Source organism: Cetorhinus maximus, unplaced genomic scaffold, assembly GCF_964194155.1.
Source record: "Cetorhinus maximus unplaced genomic scaffold, sCetMax3.hap1.1 HAP1_SCAFFOLD_1161, whole genome shotgun sequence".
In the NCBI taxonomy this organism is placed as follows: Eukaryota; Metazoa; Chordata; class Chondrichthyes; order Lamniformes; family Cetorhinidae; genus Cetorhinus; species Cetorhinus maximus.
The window spans coordinates 51,596-74,603 of record NW_027597103.1 but is presented as its reverse complement, the minus strand read 5'-3'; the positions used below and the strand labels follow the sequence as shown (position 1 = coordinate 74,603).

Genomic DNA, 23,008 nt, shown 5'->3' with positions numbered 1-23,008 from the left:
TGTTTACAGTGTGAGAGTGAGGGTCAGTGTTTACAGTGTGAGAGTGAGGGTCAGTGTTTACAGTGTGAGTGTGAGGGTCAGTGTTTACAGTGAGAGTGTGAGGGTCAGTGTTTACAGTGTGAGAGTGAGGGTCAGTGTTTACAGTGTGAGAGTGATGGTCAGTGTTTACAGTGTGCGTGAGGGTCAGTGTTTACAGTGTGGGAGTGAGGGTCAGTGTTTACAGTGTGGGAGTGAGGGTCAGTGTTTACAGTGTGTGAGTGAGGGTCAGTGTTTACAGTGTGAGTGTGAGGGTCAGTGTTTACAGTGAGAGTGTGAGGGTCAGTGTTTACAGTGTGAGAGTGAGGGTCAGTGTTTACAGTGTGAGAGTGAGGGTCAGTGTTTACAGTGTGAGAGTGAGGGTCAGTGTTTACAGTGTGAGAGTGAGGGTCAGTGTTTACAGTGTGAGAGTGAGGGTCAGTGTTTACAGTGTGAGAGTGAGGGTCAGTGTTTACAGTGTGGGAGTGAGGGTCAGTGTTTACAGTGTGAGAGTGAGGGTCAGTGTTTACAGTGTGAGAGTGAGGGTCAGTGTTTACAGTGTGAGAGTGAGGGTCAGTGTTTACAGTGTGAGAGTGAGGGTCAGTGTTTACAGTGTGAGAGTGAGGGTCAGTGTTTACAGTGTGAGAGTGAGGGTCAGTGTTTACAGTGTGAGAGTGAGGGTCAGTGCTTACAGTGTGAGAGTGATGGTCAGTGTTTACAGTGTGAGAGTGAGGGTCAGTGTTTACAGTGTGGGAGTGAGGGTCAGTGTTTACAGTGTGAGAGTGAGGGTCAGTGTTTACAGTGTGAGAGTGAGGGTCAGTGTTTACAGTGTGGGAGTGAGGGTCAGTGTTTACAGTGTGAGAGTGAGGGTCAGTGTTTACAGTGTGAGAGTGAGGGTCAGTGTTTACAGTGTGAGAGTGAGGGTCAGTGTTTACAGTGTGAGAGTGAGGGTCAGTGTTTACAGTGTGAGAGTGAGGGTCACTGTTTACAGTGTGGGAGTGAGGGTCAGTGTTTACAGTGTGAGAGTGAGGGTCAGTGTTTACAGTGTGAGAGTGAGGGTCAGTGTTTACAGTGTGAGAGTGAGGGTCAGTGTTTACAGTGTGAGAGTGAGGGTCAGTGTTTACAGTGTGGGAGTGAGGGTCAGTGTTTACAGTGTGAGAGTGAGGGTCAGTGTTTACAGTGTGAGAGTGAGGGTCAGTGTTTACAGTGTGAGAGTGAGGGTCAGTGTTTACAGTGTGAGAGTGAGGGTCAGTGTTTACAGTGTGGGAGTGAGGGTCAGTGTTTACTGGGTGTGGGAGTGAGGGTCAGTGTTTACAGTGTGAGAGTGAGGGTCAGTGTTTACAGTGTGAGAGTGAGGGTCAGTGTTTACAGTGTGAGAGTGAGGGTCAGTGTTTACGGTGTGAGAGTGAGGGTCAGTGTTTACGGTGTGAGAGTGAGGGTCAGTGTTTGCAGTGTGGGAGTGAGGGTCAGTGTTTACTGGGTGTGGGAGTGAGGGTCAGTGTTTACAGTGTGAGAGTGAGGGTCAGTGTTTACAGTGTGAGAGTGAGGGTCAGTGCTAACAGTGTGAGAGTGAGGGTCAGTGTTTACAGTGTGGGAGTGAGGGTCAGTGTTTACTGTGTGAGAGTTTGGGTCAGTGTTTACAGTGTGAGAGTGAGGGTCAGTGTTTACAGTGTGAGAGTGAGGGTCAGTGTTTACGGTGTGAGAGTGAGGGTCAGTGTTTACAGTGTGAGTGAGGGTCAGTGTTTACGGTGTGAGAGTGAGGGTCAGTGTTTACAGTGTGAGAGTGAGGGTCAGTGTTTACAGTGTGGGAGTGAGGGTCAGTGTTTACGTTGTGGGAGTGAGGGTCAGTGTTTACAGTGTGAGAGTGAGGGTCAGTGTTTACAGTGTGTGAGTGAGGGTCAGTCTTTACATTGTGAGAGTGAGGGTCAGTGTTTACAGTGTGAGAGTGAGGGTCAGTGTTTACAGTGTGAGAGTGAGGGTCAGTGTTTACAGTGTGGGAGTGAGGGTCAGTGTTTACAGTGTGAGAGTGAGGGTCAGTGTTTACAGTGTGAGAGTGAGGGTCAGTGTTTACAGTGTGAGAGTGAGGGTCAGTGTTTACAGTGTGAGAGTGAGGGTCAGTGTTTACTGTGTGGGAGTGAGGGTCAGTGTTTACAGTGTGAGAGTGAGGGTCAGTGTTTACAGTGTGAGAGTGAGGGTCAGTGTTTACAGTGTTAGAGTGAGGGTCAGTGTTTACAGTGTGAGAGTGAGAGTCAGTGTTTACAGTGTGAGAGTGAGGGTCAGTGTTTACTGGGTGTGAGAGTGAGGGTCAGTGTTTACAGTGTGAGAGTGAGGGTCAGTGTTTACAGTGTGAGAGTGAGGGTCAGTGTTTACTGGGTGTGGGAGTGAGGGTCAGTGTTTACAGTGTGAGAGTGAGGGTCAGTGTTTACGGTGTGAGAGTGAGGGTCAGTGTTTACAGTGTGAGAGTGAGGGTCAGTGTTTACAGTGTGAGAGTGAGGGTCAGTTATTACAGTGTGAGAGTGAGGGTCAGTGTTTACAGTGTTAGAGTGAGGGTCAGTGTTTACAGTGTGAGAGTGAGGGTCAGTGTTTACAGTGTGAGAGTGAGGGTCAGTGTTTACTGGGTGTGAGAGTGAGGGTCAGTGTTTACAGTGTGAGAGTGAGGGTCAGTGTTTACAGTGTGAGAGTGAGGGTCAGTGTTTACTGGGTGTGGGAGTGAGGGTCAGTTATTACAGTGTGAGAGTGAGGGTCAGTGTTTACAGTGTTAGAGTGAGGGTCAGTGTTTACAGTGTGAGAGTGAGGGTCAGTGTTTACAGTGTGAGAGTGAGGGTCAGTGTTTACTGGGTGTGAGATTGAGGGTCAGTGTTTACAGTGTGAGAGTGAGGGTCAGTGTTTACAGTGTGAGAGTGAGGGTCAGTGTTTACTGGGTGTGAGAGTGAGGGTCAGTGTTTACGGTGTGAGAGTGAGGGTCAGTGTTTACGGTGTGAGAGTGAGGGTCAGTGTTTACGGTGTGAGAGTGAGGGTCAGTGTTTACGGTGTGAGAGTGAGGGTCAGTGTTTACGGTGTGAGAGTGAGGGTCAGTGTTTACGGTGTGAGAGTGAGGGTCAGTGTTTACGGTGTGAGAGTGAGGGTCAGTGTTTACGGTGTGAGAGTGAGGGTCAGTGTTTACGGTGTGAGAGTGAGGGTCAGTGTTTACGGTGTGAGAGTGAGGGTCAGTGTTTACGGTGTGAGAGTGAGGGTCAGTGTTTACGGTGTGGGAGTGAGGGTCAGTGTATACGGTGTGAGAGTGAGGGTCAGTGTTTACGGTGTGAGAGTGAGGGTCAGTGTTTACGGTGTGAGGGTGAGGGTCAGTGTTTACGGTGTGAGGGTGAGGGTCAGTGTTTACGGAGTGGGGGTGAGGGTCAGTGTTTACGGCGTGAGAGTGAGGGTCAGTGTTTACGGTGTGAGAGTGAGGGTCAGTGTTTACGGTGTGGGAGTGATGGTCAGTGTTTACGGTGTGAGAGTGAGGGTCAGTGTTTACGGTGTGAGAGTGAGGGTCAGTGTTTACAGTGTGGGAGTGAGGGGCAGTGTTTACAGTGTGAGAGTGAGGGTCAGTGTTTACATTGTGAGAATGAGGGTCAGTGTTTACAGTGTGAGAGTGAGGGTCAGTGTATACAGTGTGAGAGTGAGGGTCAGTGTTTACAGTGTGAGAGTGAGGGTCAGTGTTTACATTGTGAGAATGAGGGTCAGTGTTTACAGTGTGAGAGTGAGGGTCAGTGTTTACAGTGTGAGAGTGAGGGTCAGTGTTTACAGTGTGAGAGTGAGGGTCAGTGTTTACAGTGTGAGAGTGAGGGTCAGTGTTTACAGTGTGAGAGTGAGGTCAGTGTTTACAGTGTGAGAGTGAGGGTCAGTGTTTACAGTGAGAGAGTGAGGGTCAGTGTTTACAGTGCGGGAGTGAGGGTCAGTGTTTACAGTGCGAGAGTGAGGGTCAGTGTTTACAGTGTGAGAGTGAGGGTCAGTGTTTACAGTGTGGGAGTGAGGGTCACTGTTTACATTGTGAGAATGAGGGTCAGTGTTTACAGTGTGAGAGTGAGGGTCAGTGTATACAGTGTGAGAGTGAGGGTCAGTGTTTACAGTTTGAGAGTGAGGGTCAGTGTTTACGGTGTGAGGGTGAGGGTCAGTGTTTACGGTGTGAGAGTGAGGGTCAGTGTTTACGGTGTGGGGGTGAGGGTCAGTGTTTACGGTGTGAGAGTGAGGGTCAGTGTTTACGGTGTGAGAGTGAGGGTCAGTGTTTACGGTGTGGGAGTGATGGTCAGTGTTTACAGTGTGAGAGTGAGGGTCAATGTTTACAGTGTGGGAGTGAGGGTCAGTGTTTACATTGTGAGAATGAGGGTCAGTGTTTACAGTGTGAGAGTGAGGGTCAGTGTTTACAGTGTGAGAGTGAGGGTCAGTGTTTACAGTGTGAGAGTGAGGGTCATTGTTTACTGGGTGTGAGAGTGAGGGTCAGTGTTTACAGTGTGAGAGTGAGGGTCAGTGTTTACAGTGTGAGAGTGAGTGTCAGTGTTTACTCTGTGAGAGTGAGGGTCAGTGTTTACAGTGTGGGAGTGAGGGTCAGTGTTTACAGTGTGGGAGTGATGGTCAGTGTTTACAGTGTGAGAGTGAGGGTCAGTGTTTACAGTGTGGGAGTGAGGGTCAGTGTTTACAGTGTGAGTGAGGGTCAGTGTTTACAGTGTGAGAGTGAGGGTCAGTGTTTACAGTGTGAGAGTGAGGGTCAGTGTTTACAGTGTGAGAGTGAGGGTCAGTGTTTACAGTGTGAGAGTGAGGGTCAGTGTTTACAGTGTGAGAGTGAGGGTCAGTGTTTACAGTGTGAGAGTGAGGGTCAGTGTTTACAGTGTGAGAGTGAGGTCAGTGTTTACAGTGTGAGAGAGAGGGTCAGTGTTTACAGTGTGAGAGTGAGGGTCAGTGTTTACAGTGTGAGAGTGAGGGTCAGTGTTTACAGTGTGAGAGTGAGGGTCAGTGTTTACAGTGTGGGAGTGAGGGTCAGTGTTTACAGTGTGAGAGTGAGGGTCAGTGTTTACAGTGTGAGAGTGAGGGTCAGTGTTTACAGTGTGAGAGTGAGGGTCAGTGTTTACAGTGTGAGAGTGAGGGTCAGTGTTTACAGTGTGGGAGTGAGGGTCAGTGTTTACAGTGTGGGAGTGAGGGTCAGTGTTTACAGTGTGAGAGTGAGGGTCAGTGTTTACAGTGTGAGAGTGAGGGTCAGTGTTTACAGTGTGGGAGTGAGGGTCAGTGTTTACAGTGTGAGAGTGAGGGTCATTGTTTACAGTGTGAGAGTGAGGGTCAGTGTTTACAGTGTGAGAGTGAGGGTCAGTGTTTACAGTGTGAGAGTGAGGGTCAGTGTTTACAGTGTGAGAGTGAGGGTCAGTGTTTGCAGTGTGGGAGTGAGGGTCAGTGTTTACAGTGTGAGAGTGAGGGTCTGTTTACTGGGTGTGGGAGTGAGGGTCAGTGTTTACAGTGTGAGAGTGAGGGTCAGTGTTTACAGTGTGAGAGTGAGGGTCAGTGTTTACAGTGTGAGAGTGAGGGTCAGTGTTTACAGTGTGAGAGTGAGGGTCAGTGTTTGCAGTGTGGGAGTGAGGGTCAGTGTTTACAGTGTGAGAGTGAGGGTCTGTTTACTGGGTGTGGGAGTGAGGGTCAGTGTTTACAGTGTGAGAGTGAGGGTCAGTGTTTACAGTGTGAGAGTGAGGGTCAGTGTTTACAGTGTGAGAGTGAGGGTCAGTGTTTACAGTGTGGGAGTGAGGGTCAGTGTTTACTGGGTGTGGGAGTGAGGGTCAGTGTTTTCAGTGTGAGAGTGAGGGTCAGTGTTTACAGTGTGGGAGTGAGGCTCAGTGTTTACAGTGTGAGAGTGAGGGTCAGTGTTTACAGTGTGAGAGTGAGGGTCAGTGTTTACAGTGTTAGAGTGAGGGTCAGTGTTTACGGTGTGAGAGTGAGGGTCAGTGTTTACGGTGTGAGAGTGAGGGTCAGTGTTTACGGTGTGAGAGTGAGGGTCAGTGTTTACGGTGTGGGAGTGAGGGTCAGTGTTTACGGTGTGAGAGTGAGGGTCAGTGTTTACGGTGTGAGAGTGAGGGTCAGTGTTTACGGTGTGAGAGTGAGGGTCAGTTTTTACGGTGTGAGAGTGAGGGTCAGTGTTTACGGTGTGAGAGTGAGGGTCAGTGTTTACGGTGTGAGAGTGAGGGTCAGTGTTTAAGGTGTGAGAGTGAGGGTCAGTGTTTACAGTGAGAGAGTGAGGGTCAGTGTTTACAGTGTGAGAGTGAGGGTCAGTGTTTACAGTGTGAGAGTGAGGGTCAGTGTTTACAGTGTGGGAGTGAGGGTCAGTGTTTACAGTGTGAGAGTGAGGGTCAGTGTTTACAGTGTGAGAGTGAGGGTCAGTGTTTACAGTGTGAGAGTGAGGGTCAGTGTTTACAGTGTGAGAGTGAGGGTCAGTGTTTACAGTGTGAGAGTGAGGGTCAGTGTTGACAGTGTGAGAGTGAGGGTCAGTGTTTACAGTGTGAGAGTGAGGGTCAGTGTTTACAGTGTGAGAGTGAGGGTCAGTGTTTACAGTGTGAGAGTGAGGGTCAGTGTTTACAGTGTGGGAGTGAGGGTCAGTGTTTACAGTGTGGGAGTGAGGGTCAGTGTTTACAGTGTGAGAGTGAGGGTCAGTGTTTACTGGGTGTGGGAGCGACGATCAGTGTTTACAGTGTGAGAGTGAGGGTCAGTGTTTACAGTGTGAGAGTGAGGGTCAGTGTTTACAGTGTGGGAGTGAGGGTCAGTGTTTACTGGGTGTGGGAGTGAGGGTCAGTGTTTACAGTGTGGGAGTGAGGGTCAGTGTTTACAGTGTGAGAGTGAGGGTCAGTGTTTACTGGGTGTGGGAGTGAGGGTCAGTGTTTATGGGTGTGGGAGTGACGGTCAGTGTTTACAGTGTGAGAGTGAGGGTCAGTGTTTACAGTGTGAGAGTGAGGGTCAGTGTTTACAGTGTGAGAGTGAGGGTCAGTGTTTACAGTGTGAGAGTGAGGGTCAGTGTTTACTGGGTGTGAGAGTGAGGGTCAGTGTTTACTGGGTGTGGGAGCGACGGTCAGTGTTTACTGGGTGTGGGAGCGACGGTCAGTGTTTAGTCCCCCTTGCCTATCGATCTCACTCTCTCTCTCTCTCTCCCTCCTGCAGTTTTACTGGTCCGCGTCCTCTCTCCAACATGGTCCTTGTTGACGTGACAATGTTGTCCGGATTCTCACCCGTTCGAGGATCTTCTAAAGATGTGAGTGACCCCCTCGGCTAAAATTCCTCAACCTTCTCCCCCTATCCAACCCTCTCTCCTCCTCACTTAATCCATCTCCCTCTCTTCCCATCTCTTCCCCAACTTCTCTCTCTCTCCAATCCTGCTGATAGATTCAACACCCACACCCATAGGGTCATCTCCTCATCCCGGAACTCCCTCCCTAACAGCGCCGTGGGTGTACCTACACCACACGGGACAAAATCCTGGAACTCCCTCCCTAACAGCGCCGTGGGTGTACCTACACCGCACGGGAACAAAATCCTGGAACTCCCTCCCTAACAGCGCCGTGGGTGTACCTACACCACACGGGGACAAAATCCTGGAACTCCCTCCCTAACAGCGCCGTGGGTGTACCTACACCACACGGACAAAATCCTGGAACTCCCTCCCTAACAGCGCCGTGGGTGTACCTACACCACACGGACAAAATCCTGGAACACCCTCCCTAACAGCGCCGTGGGTGTACCTACACCACACGGACAAAATCCTGGAACTCCCTCCCTAACAGCGCCGTGGGTGTACCTACACCACACGGACAAAATCCTGGAACTCCCTCCCTAACAGCGCCGTGGGTGTACCTACACCACACGGGACAAAATCCCGGAACTCCCTCCCTAACAGCGCCGTGGGTGTACCTACACCACACGGACAAAATCCTGGAACTCCCTCCCTAACAGCGCCGTGGGTGTACCTACAGAGACGCCCATGTCCCGGGAATGAATAAGGAACGTTTTGGGTTTTAGCTGGGCCTGGGGAATGGTCACAGATCTGGAAGGTTCTCCCTGCTTCTCTCTCTCCGCCGATCTGTCCGATCTCCCTCCTATTTCCGGCTCTATCTGCATCTGCTCAGGAATATTCATGGATCCTCTTGTTGTTCCAGAGCCTGGATTACACGCATATCAGTAAATCCGAAATCCAAGACGGACGCCTGGTTCTGTACCTGAAACCGGTGAGTCCTGGGAGAGGGGGAGGGAGAGGGTGGGAGAGAGGGAGACAGAGAGAGGGAGACAGAGAGAGGGAGACAGAGAGAGGGGGGGTGGGAGAGGGACAGAGAGAGGTGGGGGGCGGAGACAGAGATAGATTGGGAGAGAGAGGGAGAGGGAGGGCGAGAGAGAGAGGGAGGGTAAGAGAGAGAGAGAGAGAGAGTTTGAGAGAGAGGGTGAGAGAGAGAGAGACAGAGGGATAGAGAGAGAGAGTCAGAGAGAGAGAGAGAGAGGGAGAGGGAGAGAGAGAGAGTTTGAGAGAGAAGTTGAGAGAGAGAGAGACAGAGGGATAGCGAGAGAGAGTCGGAGAGAGAGATAGAAAGATGGAGAGAGAGAGAGAGTTTGAGAGAGAAGGTGAGAGAGAGAGAGACAGGGATTGAGAGAGAGAGTCGGAGAGAGAGAGATAGAGAGAGAGAGATGGAGAGAGAGAGAGAGGGAGACAGAGGGATAGAGAGAGACGGAGAGAGAGAGACAGGGTTGGAGTGGGAGACAGAGGGTTCGAGTGGGTGACAGAGGGATAGAAAGGGAGACAGAGGGATAGAGGGGGAGAGAGAGGGAGAGAGAGAGGGAGACAGAGAGAGAGACAGAGAGAGAGACTCAGGGATAGGGAGAGAGAGACAGAGGGATAGAGAGAGAGAGGGGTGGAGAGTGAGGGAGAGAGAGAAGGTGAGGGAGAGAGAGGGAGGGAGAGAGAGGGAGAGAGAGAGTTGGATAGAGAGAGACACAGGGAAAGGGATAGAGAGAGAGATGGAGAGAGAGAGGGAATCAGTGGGATAGAGAGAGAAGGAGAGAGATAGAGAGGGAGACAGAGGGATAGAGAGAGAAGGAGAGAGATAGAGAGGGAGACAGAGGGATAGAGAGAGAGACAGAGGGATAGCGAGGGAGACAGAGGGATAGAGAGAGAGAGACAGAGGGATAGAGAGAGGGAGACAGAGGGATAGGGAGAGGGAGACAGAGGGATAGACAGAGAGAGACAGAGGGATAGAGAGAGGGAGACAGAGGGGTAGAGAGAGAGAGACAGAGGGATAGAGAGAGGGAGACAGAGGGATAGAGAGAGAGACAGAGGGATAGAGAGAGGGAGACAGAGGGGTAGAGAGAGAGAGACAGAGGGATAGAGAGAGGGAGACAGAGGGATAGAGAGGGAGATAGAGGGATAGAGAGAGGGAGACAGAGGGATAGAGAGAGGGAGACTGAGGGATAGAGAGAGACTGACAGAGGGATAGAGAGGGAGACAGAGGGATAAAGAGAGAGAGACAGAGGGATAGAGAGAGAGGGAAACAGAGGGATAGAGAGAGGGAGACAGAGGGATAGAGAGAGGGAGACTGAGGGATAGAGAGAGTCTGACAGAGGGATAGAGAGGGAGACAGAGGGATAAAGAGAGGGAGACAGAGGGATAGAGAGAAAGACAGAGGGATAGAGAGAGGGAGACAGAGGGATAGAGAGGGAGACAGAGGGATAGAGAGAGGGAGACAGAGGGATAGAGAGAGGGAGACAGAGGGATAGAGAGAGGGAGACTGAGGGATAGAGAGAGACTGACAAGGGATAGAGAGGGAGACAGAGGGATAAAGAGAGGGAGACAGAGGGATAGAGAGAGGGAGACAGAGGGATAGAGAGAGGGAGACAGAGGGATAGAGAGAGAGACAGAGGGATAGAGAGAGGGAGACAGAGGGATAGAGAGAGGGAGACAGAGGGGTAGAGAGAGAAAGACAGAGGGATAGAGAGAGGGAGACAGAGGGATAGAGAGAGGGAGACAGAGGGATAGAGAGAGGGAGACTGAGGGATAGAGAGAGAGAGACAGAGGGATAGAGAGAGGGAGACAGAGGGGTAGAGAGAGAGAGACAGAGGGATAGAGAGAGGGAGACAGAGGGATAGAGAGGGAGACAGAGGGATAGAGAGAGGGAGACAGAGGGATAGAGAGAGGGAGACTGAGGGATAGAGAGAGACTGACAGAGGGATAGAGAGGGAGACAGAGGGATAAAGAGAGGGAGACAGAGGGATAGAGAGAGAGACAGAGGGATAGAGAGAGACTGACAGAGGGATAGAGAGGGAGACAGAGGGATAAAGAGAGGGAGACAGAGGGATAGAGAGAGGGAGAGACAGAGGGATAGAGAGAGAGGGAAACAGAGGGATTGAGAGAGGGAGACAGAGGGATAGAGAGAGAGACAGAGGGATAGAGAGAGAGGGAAACAGAGGGATAGAGAGAGGGAGATTGAGGGATAGAGAGAGACTGACAGAGGGATAGAGAGGGAGACAGAGGGATAAAGAGAGGGAGACAGAGGGATAAAGAGAGAGAGGGAAACAGAGGGATAGAGAGAGAGACAGAGGGATAGAGAGAGGGACAGAGGGATAGAAAGAGGGTGACAGAGGGATAGAGAGAGAGGGACAGAGGGATAGAGAGAGAGGGAGACAGAGGGATTGAGAGAGGGAGACAGAGGGATAGAGAGAGAGACAGAGGGATAGAGAGAGAGGGAAACAAAGGGATTGAGAGAGGGAGACAGAGGGATAGAGAGAGAGGGAAACAGAGGGATTGAGAGAGGGAGACAGAGGGATAGAGAGAGAGACAGAGGGATAGAGAGAGAGGGAAACAAAGGGATTGAGAGAGGGAGACAGAGGGATAGAGAGAGAGACAGAGGGATAGAGAGAGAGGGAAACAGAGGGATTGAGAGAGGGAGACAGAGGGATAGAGAGAGAGGGAAACAGAGGGATTGAGAGAGGGAGACAGAGGGATAGAGAGAGAGACAGAGGGATAGAGAGAGAGGGAAACAAAGGGATTGAGAGAGGGAGACAGAGGGATAGAGAGAGAGACAGAGGGATAGAGAGAGAGGGAAACAGAGGGATTGAGAGAGGGAGACAGAGGGATAGAGAGAGAGACAGAGGGATAGAGAGAGAGGGAAACAAAGGGATTGAGAGAGGGAGACAGAGGGATAGAGAGGGAGACAGAGGGATAGAGAGAGGGAGACAGAAGGATAGAGAGAGAGACAGAGGGATAGAGAGAGGGAGACAGAGAGATAGAGAGAGAGACAGAGGGATAGAGAGAAGGAGACAGAGGGATAGAGAGAGAGACAGAGGGATGGAGAGGGGGAGACAGAGGGATAGAGAGAGAGACAGAGGGGTAGAGAGAGAGAGACAGAGGGATAGAGAGAGAGGGACAGAGGGATAGAGAGAGAGACAGAGGGATAGAGAGGGAGACAGAAGGACAGAGAGAGGGAGACAGAGGGATAGAGAGAGGGAGACCGAGGGATAGAGAGAGGGAGACAGAGGGATAGAGAGATGGGGACAGAGGGATAGAGAGAGAGAGAGAGGGATAGAGAGAGAGAGACAGAGGGATAGAGAGAGGGAGACTGAGGGATAGAGTGAGAGGGACAGAGGGATAGAGAGAGGGAGACAGAGGGATAGAGAGAGCGAGACTGAGGGATAGAGAGAGGGAGACAGAGGGATAGAGAGAGAGGGAGACAGAGGGATAGAGAGATGGAGACAGAGAGATAGAGAGAGAGGGACGGAGGGATAGAGAGAGAGACAGAGGGATAGAGAGAGAGGGAGACAGAGGGATAGAGGCAGAGACAGAGGGATAGAAAGCAGAGAGACAGAGGGATAGAGAGAGGGAGACAGAGGGATAGAGAGAGAGAGACAGAGGGATAGAGAGAGGGAGACAGAGGGATAGAGAGAGAGATAGACAGAGGGATAGAGAGAGGGAGACAGAGGGGTAGAGAGAGAGATGGAGGGATAGAGAGAGAGCGAGACAGAGGGGTAGAGGGAGAGAGACAGAGGGATAGAGAGAGAGCGAGACAGAGGGGTAGAGAGAGGGAGACAGAGGGATAGAGAGGGAGAGACAGAGGGATAGAGAGAGGGAGAGACAGAGGGATAGAGAGAGGGAGACAGAGGGATAGAGAGAGGGAGAGACAGAGGGATAGAGAGAGGGAGAGAGAGGGAGACAGAGGGATAGAGAGAGGGAGACAGAGGGATAGAGAGAGAGGGAGACAGAGGGATAGAGAGAGGGTGAGACAGAGGGATAGAGAGAGGGAGACAGAGGGATAGAGAGAGGGAGACAGAGGGATAGAGAGAGAGGGAGACAGAGGGATAGAGAGAGGGAGACAGAGGGATAGAGTGAGAGAGAGACAGAGGGATAGAAAGAGAGACAGAGGGATAGAGAGAGGGAGACAGAAGGATAAAAAGCGAGAGAGACAGAGGGATAGAGAGAGGGAGACAGAGGGATAGAGAGGGAGACAGAGGGATAGAGAGAGGGAGACAGAGGGATAGAAAGCAAGAGAGACAGAGGGATAGAGAGAGGGAGACAGAGGGATAGAGAGGGAGACAGATGGATAGAGAGAGAGAGACAGAGGGATAGAGAGAGAGGGAGACAGAGGGATAGAGAGAGGGAGACAGAGGGATAGGGAGAGGGAGACATAGGGATAGAGAGAGAGAGACAGAGGGATAGAGAGAGGGAGACAGAGGGATAGGGAGAGGGAGACAGAGGGATAGAGAGAGGGAGACAGAGGGATAGAGAGAGAGGGAGACAGAGGGATAGAGAGAGGGAGACAGAGGGATAGAGAGAGAGGGACAGAGGGATAGAGAGAGAGAGGGACAGAGGGATAGAGAGAGAGACAGAGGAATAGAGAGAGAGGGAGACAGAGGGATAGAGAGAGGGAGACAGAGGGATAAAAAGCGAGAGAGACAGAGGGATAGAGAGAGGGAGACAGAGGGATAGAGAGGGAGACAGAGGGATAGAGAGAGGGAGACAGAGGGATAGAAAGCGAGAGAGACAGAGGGATAGAGAGAGGGAGACAGAGGGATAGAGAGAGAGACAGAGGGATAGAGAGAGGGAGACAGAGGGATAGGGAGAGGGAGACAGAGGGATAGAGAGGGAGACAGAGGGATAGAGAGAGAGGGACAGAGGGATAGAGAGAGGGAGACAGAGGGATAGGGAGAGGGAGACATAGGGATAGAGCGAGAGAGACAGAGGGATAGAGAGAGGGAGACAGAGGGATAGGGAGAGGGAGACAGAGGGATAGAGAGAGAGAGAGATGGAGGGATAGAGAGAGGGAGACAGAGGGATAGAGAGAGGGAGACAGAGGGATAGAGGCAGAGACAGAGGGATAGAGAGCGGGACGGAGGGATAGAGAGAGAGGGAGACAGAGGGATAGAGAGAGGGAGACAGAGGGATAGAGAGCGGGACGGAGGGATAGAGAGAGAGAGACAGAGGGATAGAGAGAGGGAGACAGAGGGATAGAGGCAGAGACAGAGGGATAGAGAGCGGGACGGAGGGATAGAGAGAGAGAGACAGAGGGATAGAGAGAGAGGGAGACAGAGGGATAGAGAGGTGTGGGGTGCGATGTGTCTGTGATTTGGGGTGAGCTTTCTCCCCAGGGGGATGTGAGATTTTCCGGGTCTGAACCTTTGCTTCCCCGAGACTGACCCCATTTCTGTCCCCAGCTGGAATCAAACCGCCTGATCCAAGTCTCCCTTCTCGCGGTCCAGGATATTGAGGTGGAGAATCTGCAGCCTGCCATTGTCAAAGTGTATGATTACTATGAGACTGGTAGGTTATTCCAAACAGGAACGTGGGATCCCAATCCCTCACTCCCAGTGTTTATTCCCGGGTGTTTATATCCTTCCCTCGCTCCCTGTGTTTATTCCCGGGTGTTTATATCCTTCCGTCACTCCCTGTGTTTATTCCCGGGTGTTTATATCCTTCCCTCACTCCCTGTGTTTATTCCCGGGTGTTTATATCCATCCCTCACTCCCTGTGTTTGTTCCCGGGTGTTTATATCCTTCCCTCACTCCCTGTGTTTATTCCCGGGTGTTTATATCCTTCCCTCACTCCCTGTGTTTGTTCCCGGGTGTTTATATCCATCTGTCACTCCCTGTGTTTATTCCCGGGTGTTTATATCCATCCGTCACTCCCTGTGTTTATTCCCGGATGTTTATATCCTTCCGTCACTCCCTGTGTTTATTCCCGGGTGTTTATATCCTTCCCTCACTCCCTGTGTTTATTCCCGGGTGTTTATATCCTTCCCTCACTCCCTGTGTTTGTTCCCGGGTGTTTATATCCATCCCTCACTCCCTGTGTTTATTCCCGGGTGTTTATATCCATCAGTCACTCCCTGTGTTTATTCCCGGGTGTTTATATCTATCCGTCACTCCATGTGTTTATTCCCGGGTGTTTATATCCTTCCCTCACTCCCTGTGTTTATTCCCGGGTGTTTATATCCTTCCCTCACTCCCTGTGTTTGTTCCCGGGTGTTTATATCCATCCGTCACTCCCTGTGTTTATTCCCGGGTGTTTATATCCATCCGTCACTCCCTGTGTTTATTCCCGGGTGTTTATATCTATCCGTCACTCCCTGTGTTGATTCCCGTGTGTTTATATCCTTCCCTCACTCCCTGTGTTTATTCCCGGGTGTTTATATCCGTCCCTCACTCCCTGTGTTTGTTCCCGGGTGTTTATATCCATCCCTCACTCCCTGCGTTTGTTCCCGGGTGTTTATATCCTTCCCTCACTCCCTGTGTTTGTTCCCGGGTGTTTATATCCTTCCCTCACTCCCTGTGTTTATTCCCGGGTGTTTATATCCTTCCCTCACTCCCTGTGTTTGTTCCCGGGTGTTTATATCCATCCGTCACTTCCTGTGTTTATTCCCGGGTGTTTATATCCTTCCGTCACTCCCTGTGTTTATTCCCGGGTGTTTATATCCTTCCCTCACTCCCTGTGTTTGTTCCCGGGTGTTTATATCCTTCCCTCACTCCCTGTGTTTGTTCCCGGGTGTTTATATCCATCCGTCACTCCCTGTGTTTATTCCCGGGTGTTTATATCTATCTGTCACTCCCTGTGTTTATTCCCGGGTGTTTATATCCTTCCGTCAGTCCCTGCGTTTGTTCCAGGGTGTTTATATCCTTCCCTCACTCCCTGTGTTTGTTCCCGGGTGTTTATATCCATCCCTCACTCCCTGTGTTTATTCCCGGGTGTTTATATCCTTCCCTCACTCCCTGTGTTTATTCCCGGGTGTTTATATCCGTCCCTCACTCCCTGTGTTTATTCCCGGGTGTTTATATCCATCCCTCACTCCCTGCATTTGTTCCCGGGTGTTTATATCCTTCCCTCACTCCCTGTGTTTGTTCCCGGGTGTTTATATCCTTCCCTCACTCCCTGTGTTTATTCCCGGGTGTTTATATCCTTCCCTCACTCCCTGTGTTTGTTCCCGGGTGTTTATATCCATCCCTCACTCCCTGTGTTTATTCCCGGGTGTTTATATCCTTCCCTCACTCCCTGTGTTTATTCCCGGGTGTTTATATCCTTCCCTCACTCCCTGTGTTTATTCCCGGGTGTTTATATCCTTCCGTCACTCCATGTGTTTATTCCCGGGTGTTTATATCCTTCCCTCACTCCCTGTGTTTATTCCCGGGTGTTTATATCCTTCCCTCACTCCCTGTGATTATTCCCGAGTGATTATTCCCGGGTGATTATCCCCGGGTGATAATTCTCGGGTGATTATTCCGGGTGATTATTCCCCAGTGATTATTCTCGGGTGATTATTCCCGTGTGTTTATCCCCGGGTGATTGTCCCTGTGTCATTATTGCTGGGTGGTTATTCCCGGGTGATTATCCCCGGGTGATTATTCCTGGTTGATTATTCCCGGGTGATTATTCCCCGGGTGATTATTCTCGAGCGATTATTCCCGGGTGATTATCCCCGGGTGATTATTCTCGAGCGATTATTCCCGGGTGATTATTACCGGGTGATTATTCTCGAGCGATTATTCCCGGGTGATTATTCCCGGGTGATTATTCTCGGGCGATTATTCCCGGGTGATTATTACCGGGTGATTATTCTCGGGTGATTATTCTCGGGTGATTATTCTCGGGTGAATATTCTCGGGTGATTATTCTCGGCTGATTATCCCAGGGTGATTATTCCCGGGTGATTATTCTCGGGTGAATATTCTCGGGTGATTATTCTCGGGTGATTATTCTCGGGTGATTATTCTCAGGTGATTATTCTCGGGTGATTATTCCCGGGTGAATATTCTCAGGTGATTATTCCCGGGTGATTATTCCCGGGTGATTATTCTCAGGTGATTATTCTCAGGTGATTATTCTCGGGTGATTATTACCGGGTGATTATTCTCTGGTGATTATTCCCGGGTGATTATTACCGGGTGATTATTCTCGGGCGATTATTCCCGGGTGATTATTACCGGGTGATTATTCTCGGGTGATTATTACCGGGTGATTATTCTCGGGTGATTATTCTCGGGTGATTATTCCCGGGTGATTATTACCGGGTGATTATTCTCGGGCGATTATTACCGGGTGATTATTCTCGGGTGATTATTCTCGGGTGATTATTCTCGGGTGATTATTCTCGGGTGAATATTCTCAGGTGATTATTCTCGGGTGATTATTCTCGGGTGATTATTCTCGGGTGATTATTCCCGGTTGATTATTCTCGGGTGAATATTCTCGGGTGATTATTCTCGGGTGATTATTACCGGGTGATTATTCTCGGGTGATTATTCCCGGGTGATTATTCTCGGGTGATTATCCCAGGGTGATTATTCTTGGGTGAATATTCTCAGGTGATTATTCCTGGGACTTAATTCGCTGCTATTTCTCCTTTCCACACTCCTTCTCTCCATTTCTCCTCCAGATGAGTCTCTCGTGGTTGAATATGAGGCCCCAAAAGGATCGGAGATCGTCTGAATCAATGGGTCAGTATCGAGTGATTCACTTCCTGCACAATCCGCTCTCCCTCCCTCTCTCCCACACTCTGTCTCTCTCACTCTCTCTCTCCCACACTCTGTCTCTCTCACTCCCTCTCTCCCACACTCTGTCTCTCTCCCTCCCTCTCTCCCACACCCTGTCTCTCTCACTCCCTCTCTCCCACACTCTGTCTCTCTCACTCCCTCGTTCCCACACTCTGTCTCTCCGTCCCTCGCTCCCACACTCTGTCTCTCTCCCTCCCTCTCTCCCACACTCTGTCTCTCTCAATCCCTCTCTCCCACACTCTGTCTCTCTCACTCCCTCTCTCCCACACTCTGTCTCTCTCCCTCCCTCTCTCCCACACTCTGTCTCTCTCCGTCCCTCTCTCCCACTCTCTGTCTCTCTCACTCCCTCTCTCCCACGCTCTGTCTCTCTCACTCCCTCTCTCCCACACTCTGTCTCTCTCACTCCCTCTCTCCCACACACTGTCTCTCTCACTCCCTCTCTCCCCCACACTGTCTCTCTCACTCCCTCTCTCCCACACTCTGTCTCTCACTCCCTCTCTCCCACACTCTGTCTCTTTCACTCCCTCTCTCCTACGCTCTGTCTCTCTCACTCCCTCTCTCCCACACTCTGTCTCTCTCACTCCCTCTCTCCCACACTGTGTCTCTCTCACTCCCTCTCTCCCACACTCTGTCTCTCTCACTCCCTCTCTCTCTCACACTCTGTCTCTCTCACTCCCTCTCTCCCACACTCTGTCTCTCTCACTCCCTCTCTCCCACGCTCTGTCTCTCTCCCTCCCTCTCTCCCACGCTCGGTCTCTCTCACTCCCTCTCTCCCACGCTCTGTCTCTCTCACTCCCTCTCTCCCACACTCTGTCTCTCTCACTCCCTCTCTCCCACGCTCTGTCTCTCTCATTCCCTCTCTCCCACACTCTGTCTCTCTCACTCCCTCTCTCCCACACTCTATCTCTCTCACTCCCTCTCTCCCACACTCTGTCTCTCTCACTCCCTCTCTCCCACACTCTGTCTCTCTCTCTCCCTCTCTCCCACACTCTGTCTCTCTCACTCCCACTCTCCCACACTCTGTCTCTTTCACTCCCTCTCTCCCACACTCTCTATCACTCCCTCTCTCCCACTCTCTGTCTCTCTCACTCCCTCTCTCCCACGCTCTGTCTCTCTCACTCCCTCTCTCCCACGCTCTGTCTCTCTCCCTCCCTCTCTCCCACGCTCTGTCTCTCTCACTCCCTCTCTCCCACGCTCTGTCTCTCTCCCTCCCTCTCTCCCACACTCTGTCTCTCTCACTCCCTCTCTCCCATTCAGCCCCTATCGAGCCTGTTACACAGGAACAGGAGGAGGCCATTCAGCACTGGCCGTGTGACTGTCCCACCTCTGCTCATCTTCAGTGAGTTTATGACCTGGTGTCTTATTCTCCCCACAGATAAACATCGCCCTGAGCCATCATGGAGCGTGGGTTACAGACAGATGAAATTTGTACTCAACGCTTCTGATTATAATTAAACTTCATAATAAAACTGGTGAATTGCAAGTGTTGTTTGTCAGCCTCTCGTAGTCTCTCACATCCTCTGTCTCTCTCTCACACACTCTCAGTCTCTCTCACACACACTCTCAGTCTCTCACACACACTCTCAGTCTCTCTCACACACACTCTCAGTCTCTCTCTCACACACTCTCAGTCTCTCTCACACACACTCTCAGTCTCTCTCACACACACTCTCAGTCTCTCTCACACACACTCTCAGTTTCTCTCACACACTCTCAGTCTCTCTCTCACACACTCTCAGTCTCTCTCTCACACACTCTCAGTCTCTCTCACACACACTCTCAGTCTCTCTCACACACACTCTCAGTCTCTCTCACACACACTCTCAGTCTCTCTCACACACACTCTCAGTTTCTCTCACACACTCTCAGTCTCTCTCTCACACACTCTCAGTCTCTCTCACACACTCTCAGTCTCTCTCTCACACTCTCAGTCTCTCTCACACACTCTCAGTCTCTCTCACACACTCTCAGTCTCTCTCTCACACACTCTCAGTCTCTCTCTCACACACTCTCAGTCTCTCTCACACACACTCTCAGTCTCTCTCACACACACTCTCAGTCTCTCTCACACACACTCTCAGTTTCTCTCACACACTCTCAGTCTCTCTCACACACTCTCAGTCTCTCTCTCACACACTCTCAGTCTCTCTCACACACTCTCAGTCTCTCTCTCACACTCTCAGTCTCTCTCACACACTCTCAGTCTCTCTCACACACTCTCAGTCTCTCTCACACTCTCAGTCTCTCTCACACACTCTCAGTCTCTCTCACACACACTCTCAGTCTCTCACACACACTCTCAGTCTCTCTCTCACACTCTCAGTCTCTCTCACACTCTCAGTCTCTCTCTCACACTCTCAGTCTCTCTCTCACACTCTCAGTCTCTCTCACACACTCTCAGTCTCTCACACACTCTCAGTCTCTCACACACTCTCAGTCTCTCTCACACACTCTCAGTCTCTCTCACACACTCTCAGTCTCTCTCACACTCTCAGTCTCTCTCACACACTCTCAGTCTCTCTCTCACACACTCTCAGTCTCTCTCACACACTCTCAGTCTCTCTCTCACACTCTCAGTCTCTCTCACACACTCTCAGTCTCTCTCACACACACTCTCAGTCTCTCTCTCACACTCTCAGTCTCTCTCACACTCTCAGTCTCTCTCACACACTCTCAGTCTCTCTCACACACTCTCAGTCTCTCTCTCACACTCTCAGTCTCTCTCACACTCTCAGTCTCTCTCTCACCTCTCAGTCTCTCTCACACACTCTCAGTCTCTCACACACACTCTCAGTCTCTCTCTCACACTCTCAGTCTCTCTCACACTCTCAGTCTCTTTCACACACTCTCAGTCTCTCTCACACACTCTCAGTCTCTCTCACACACTCTCAGTCTCTCTCACACACTCTCAGTCTCTCTCTCACACTCTCAGTCTCTCTCTCTCACACTCTCAGTCTCTCTCACACTCTCTCAGTCTCTCTCACACACTCTCAGTCTCTCTCACACTCTCTCAGTCTCTCTCACACACTCTCAGTCTCTCTCACACACACTCTCAGTGTCTCTCTCACACACTCTCAGTCTCGCTCTCACACACACTCAGTCTCTCTCACACACTCTCAGTCTCTCTCTCACACACTCTCAGTCTCTCTCTCACACACTCTCAGTCTCTCTCACACACTCTCAGTCTCTCTCACACTCTCAGTCTCTCTCACAAACTCTCAGTCTCTCTCACACACTCTCTGTCTCTCTCTCATGCTCTGTCTCTCTCTCACACTCTCAGTCTTTCTCACACACTCTCAGTCCCTCTCACACACTCTCAGTCTCTCTCTCACACACTCTCAGTCTCTCTCACACACTCTCAGTCTCTCTCTCACACTCTCAGTCTCTCTCACACACTCTCAGTCTCTCTCACATTCTCAGTCTCTGTCACACACTCTCAGTCTCTCTCACACACTCTCAGTCTCTCTCACACTCTCAGTCTCTCTCACACACTCTCAGTCTCTCACTCACTCTCAGTCTCTCTCACACTCTCAGTCTCTGTCACACACTCTCAGTCTCTCTCTCACACACTCTCAGTCTCTCTCACACTCTCAGTCTCTGTCACACACCCCCTCACTGCCTAATATATCAATAAACCCCTCCTCAGTCCCTAATACCCCCTATAAGCCCCTCCTCCGTCCCTAATACCCCCTATAACCCCCTCTCAGTCCCTAATACCACAATAAACCCCTCCTCATTCCTTAATACCCCCTATAAACCCCTCTCAGACCCTAATACCCCAATAAACCCGTCCTCACTGCCTAATACCCCCTATAAACCCCCCTCACTGCCTAGTACCCCAATAAACCCCCCCTTAGTCCCTAATACCCCCTATAAACACCCCTCACTGCCTAGTACCCCAATAAACCCCTCCTCAGTCCCTAATACCCCAATAAACACCTCCTCAGTCCCTAATACCCCCTATAAATCCCTCTCAGTCCCTAATACCCCAATCAAACCCTCCTTAGTCCCTAATACCCCCTATAAACACCCCCTCACTACCCAATACCTCAATAAACACCTCCTCAGTCCCTAATACCCCCTATAAACCCCACTGTCAGACCCTAATACCCCCTATAAACCTCACCGTCAGACCCTAATACCCCCTATAAACACCCCCTCACTACCCAATACCTCAATAAACACCTCATCAGTCCCTAATACCCCCTATAAACCCCACTGTCAGACCCTAATACGCCCTATAAACCTCACTGTCAGACCCTAATACCCCCTATAAACCTCACTGTCAGACCCTAATACCCTCTATAAACCTCACTGTCAGACCCTAATACCCCCTATAAACCCCTCTGTCAGACCCTAATACCCCCTATAAACCTCACTGTCAGTCCCTAATACCCCCTATAAACCTCACTGTCAGACCCTAATATCCCCTATAAACCTCACTGTCAGTCCCTAATACCCCCTATAAACCTCACTGTCAGACCCTAATATCCCCTATAAACCCCACTGTCAGACCCTAATACCCTCTATAAACCCGACTGTCAGACCCTAATACCCCCTATAAATCCCTCACTGCCTAACACCCCAATAAACCCCTCCTCAGTCCCTAATACCCCCTATAAACACCCCCTCACTGCCTAATACCCCAATAAACCTCCCTCAGTCCCTAATACCCCCTATATAAATCCCTCACTGCCTAACACCCCAATAAACCCCTCCTCAGTCCCTAACACCCCAATAAACCCCTCCTCAGTCCCTAATACCCCCTATAAACCCCTCCTCAGTCCCTAATACCCCCTATAAACACCCCCTCACTGCCTAATACCCCAATAAACCTCCCTCAGTACCTAACACCCCCTATAAACACACCCTCACTGCCTAATACCCCAATAAACCTCCCTCAGTACCTAATACCCCCTATAAACACACCCTCACTGCCTAATACCCCAATAAACCTCCCTCAGTCCCTAATACCCCCTATAAACACACCCTCACTGCCTAATACCCCAATAAACCCCTCCTCAGTCCCTAATACCACCTATAAACACCCCTCACTGCCTAATACCCCTATAAACCCCTCCTCAGTCCCTAATACCCCTATAAACACCCCCTCACTGCCTAATACCCCTATAAACCCCTCCTCAGTTCCTAATATCCCCTATAAACACCCCCTCACTGCCTAATACCCCAATAAACCTCCCTCAGTCCCTAATACCACCTATAAACCCGTCTCAGTCCCTAATACCCCAATCAAACCCTCCTCAGTCCCTAATACCCCCTATAAACACCCCCTCACTACCCAATACCTCAAAAAACCCCTCCTCAGTCCCTAATACCCCCTATAAACACCCCCTCACTGCCTAACACCCAAATAAACACCTCCTCAGTCCTAATACCCCTATAAACACCCCCTCACTGCCTAATACCCCAATAAACACCTCCTCAGTCCCTAATACCCTTATAAATCCCCACTCACTGTCTAATACCCCAATAAACACCTCCTCAGTCCCTAATACCCCTATAAATCCCCACTCACTGTCTAATACAACAATAAACACCTCCTCAGTCCCTAATAACCATATAAACCCCTCTCAGTCCGTAATACCACAATAAACCCCTCCTCAGTCCCTAATACCACGTATAAATACCCCCTCACTGCCTGATACCCCAATAAACCCCTTCTCAGTCCCTAATACACCCTATAAACACCCCCTCACTGCCTAATACCCCAATAAACACGTCCTCGGTCCCTAATACACTCTATAAACACCACCACACCGCCTAATACCCCAATAAAGCCCTCCTCAGTCCCTAATACCCCCTATAAATCCCACTGTCAGACCCTAATACCCCCTATAAACCTCACCGTCAGAATCTAATAACCCCTATAAACACCACTGTCCGTCCCTATTACCCCCTATAAACCCCACTGTCAGACCCTAATACCCCCTATAAACCTCACTGTCAGACC

At 50.6% G+C, this 23,008-nt stretch overlaps 1 protein-coding gene across 1 annotated transcript in view; it reads left to right on the top strand.

Moving 5' to 3' along the window:
- The window catches only part of LOC144675795 (murinoglobulin-1-like), a gene marked incomplete at its 5' end in the record, with an annotated part of 42,999 nt that extends 24,475 nt beyond the window's left edge, over nt 1-18,524 (top strand). Inside the window, 5 exons of the mRNA XM_078536380.1 lie at nt 7,183-7,273; nt 8,175-8,243; nt 13,708-13,813; nt 16,920-16,980; nt 18,413-18,524. Of these exons, the coding sequence (XP_078392506.1) occupies nt 7,183-7,273; nt 8,175-8,243; nt 13,708-13,813; nt 16,920-16,972 (319 nt within the window). The remainder of the gene's footprint in view (nt 1-7,182; nt 7,274-8,174; nt 8,244-13,707; nt 13,814-16,919; nt 16,981-18,412) is intronic.
- Nucleotides 18,525-23,008: the final 4,484 nt, after the last annotated feature.